Here is a 2,284-nt window from a genome sequence, read left to right on the forward strand (position 1 = left end):
ACTGGCACATACAGGTGTACAGCACTGTGTACATCAGCACACACATGTGTAGGGTCACGCACACTGGCACACGCGCGTGCAGAACGGCAAACACGTGCTCACAGAACTGTGCAAACCGCCACAGGTGCGTGCACAGAGCTGTGCAGACCAGCAAACACATGTGCACAGGGCCACACGTGGGCACACGCACAGCACCGTGCACCTCAGCACACGGGTGGGCACACAGAGCCAGGCACACCCACGTGCTCCGCGTGTCACACCCCGGCAGACACACGCACAGTCACACACACACGTGCGGTGCCACACGCACTGGCGCACACTCGTGCCCAGCACCACACCCCTCAGCACACACACGTGCTCGCTGAGCCGAGCTCCCCAGCCCCCCTGCCCTCGCCCCCGCTCCACCCTCCGAGCCCTACTCTCGGTGCGGGTGCCGCCGCGGTGCCCACAGGGGCCAGCGCGCGGCCAGGAGCTGGGGCTGGTGGTACAGCACCATCCCCGCCAGCGTCAGCGCCACGCCGGCGTAGCCCAGCGCGCCCAGCCGCGTGCCGAACAGCAGGCGGGACAGCAGCAGGTTGCCCACCACGGTGAGGCTGCCCAGGAGGTGCAGCGTGAGGGCGGAGGTGAGGGACAGGAGGCAGGATGTGGCCAGGTTGTAGAGGACGGAGCCCAGGCAGCTGAGCAGGACGCAGCCCCAGAGCGCGGCGTCGGGGCGCAGCACCCCCTGCCACGAGGGGCCCAGCTCCAGCGCCACGGCCGCCCCGAACAGCAGCACGAAGCTGGGCAGGGACGTCAGGCCGAGCAGGGACAGCGCATCCAGATGGTCCTCCTGCAGCAGCACACCTAGAGGGACAGGGAACAGTCAGGGGGACGCGTGGGACAACTCAGGGGGACACCCAGCACCTGCAGCGGCACCCACCCAGCACCTACAGGGGCACTAAGCCAGGGGGAACACCCAGAACCCACAGGGACACCCAGATGGGAACACCTACCGATATGGGTCCCTGCTCACTGCCCAAGTGCTTAAGAAATCCCAAATGTCACTAGGAAAGGGGAAATGGAGGGGACAGTCCCTTCCATGGGCAGGGGCTCCCCTGCCTTGGGGGGTGTCCCCCACTTTGAGGGTTCCCTGGTTCAGGAGACACCCCAGCATAGAACTCCCCATTTTTGGGATTCCCTGGTTTTAGGGGGTACCCTGGTTCCGACACTGTCTGCGTTCAGGGGTGTCCTGGTTTGGGGGTCAGGGTGCCACAGGACAGGGTTGGACAGGGCAGCTTTCCCAGTCTGTTTTGAAGCATTTGTCCCCATGTCCCCCCTCTGGGTCATCCGGGGACAGTGGGGACAGCAGGCACGACAGGGTTGGCTGCCACACACAGGCATGCACAGGGGGCAGTGCTGCATCCATGGGGGACAGAACAGCCCCCAGGCTCCCCAGGGCCACTGTCCATGTCCCATGGGGGTGACAAGGGGGACAGGGCAGTGGCACGATGGGCAGGGGTGTCCCTTGGGGGGCCACAGCACCTTGGTACAGCCACGGGGACCACAGGGAGGGCACAGCAGAGCCCATCCCTGCAGTGCCCTGAGTCACAGGCTCCAGAGGAAACACTCCCATCCCAGCCAAAAGCATCCTGGCTGGCTCCTCACTGCCACTTGCCAAGGACATCATGGCCCGGGTGGCACCGGAGTCCCTGGGAATGGGGGACTCATAGGGGTCCAGAGCCCACAGCGCTGGCAGGGAGCCCATGGGAACGGGGCAGGCTGGGTGTCCCTGTGGCCCCCACAGCCCCAGGACATGGGTCAGTGCCAGGGGACACCACAGGGACACCAATGGTGTCATCACTGAGGTCAAACTGAGGTCACATCACCTCAGGGCCAGGAGCATGACACAGCCCCAAGGGAGCAAGGGTGTCACTGGAGTAGCACTGAGGTGACACCAGTGGGCAAGGGGTGTCACTGGGGTGATAGCAGGGTGGCACTGAGGCCAAGGAGGACAGCATGTGGCACTGGGACTTGGATGGCATGGGATTGGCAGTGGGGTGGGCGTGACACTGGGGGCCAGAGTGCCACCAGGGCTGGGGTGACAGGCACTGGGGCCAGGGTGGGCATGGAGTGTCACCAACACAGGGGGCCACTGGGGTGACACCAGTGACAGGGTGGGGCTGGGGTGGCACTGGGGCTGAAGTGACACGAGGATGACATCCAGTACAGGGTGGGCAGCACGAGCGAGCAGTGAGCGTCCCCAGCCCCACGGTGACACTGGGGTGCCACCAGCCCCCCCCCCCCC

At 65.5% G+C, this 2,284-nt stretch overlaps 1 protein-coding gene across 1 annotated transcript in view; it reads right to left on the reverse strand.

The window, feature by feature from the left end:
- Positions 1–237: 237 nt before the first annotated feature.
- Positions 238–2,284, reverse strand: part of SLC35E4 (solute carrier family 35 member E4) — a 2,799-nt gene continuing 752 nt past the window's right edge. The window contains exon 2 of the mRNA XM_027903841.1: positions 238–850. Coding sequence (XP_027759642.1) covers positions 416–850 — 435 coding nt within the window. The 3' untranslated portion in view covers positions 238–415. The remainder of the gene's footprint in view (positions 851–2,284) is intronic.

Source organism: Empidonax traillii, unplaced genomic scaffold (assembly GCF_003031625.1).
Source record: "Empidonax traillii isolate 1590-97213 ecotype Southwest subspecies unplaced genomic scaffold, ASM303162v1 scaffold994:size215947, whole genome shotgun sequence".
Taxonomy (NCBI): Eukaryota; Metazoa; Chordata; class Aves; order Passeriformes; family Tyrannidae; genus Empidonax; species Empidonax traillii.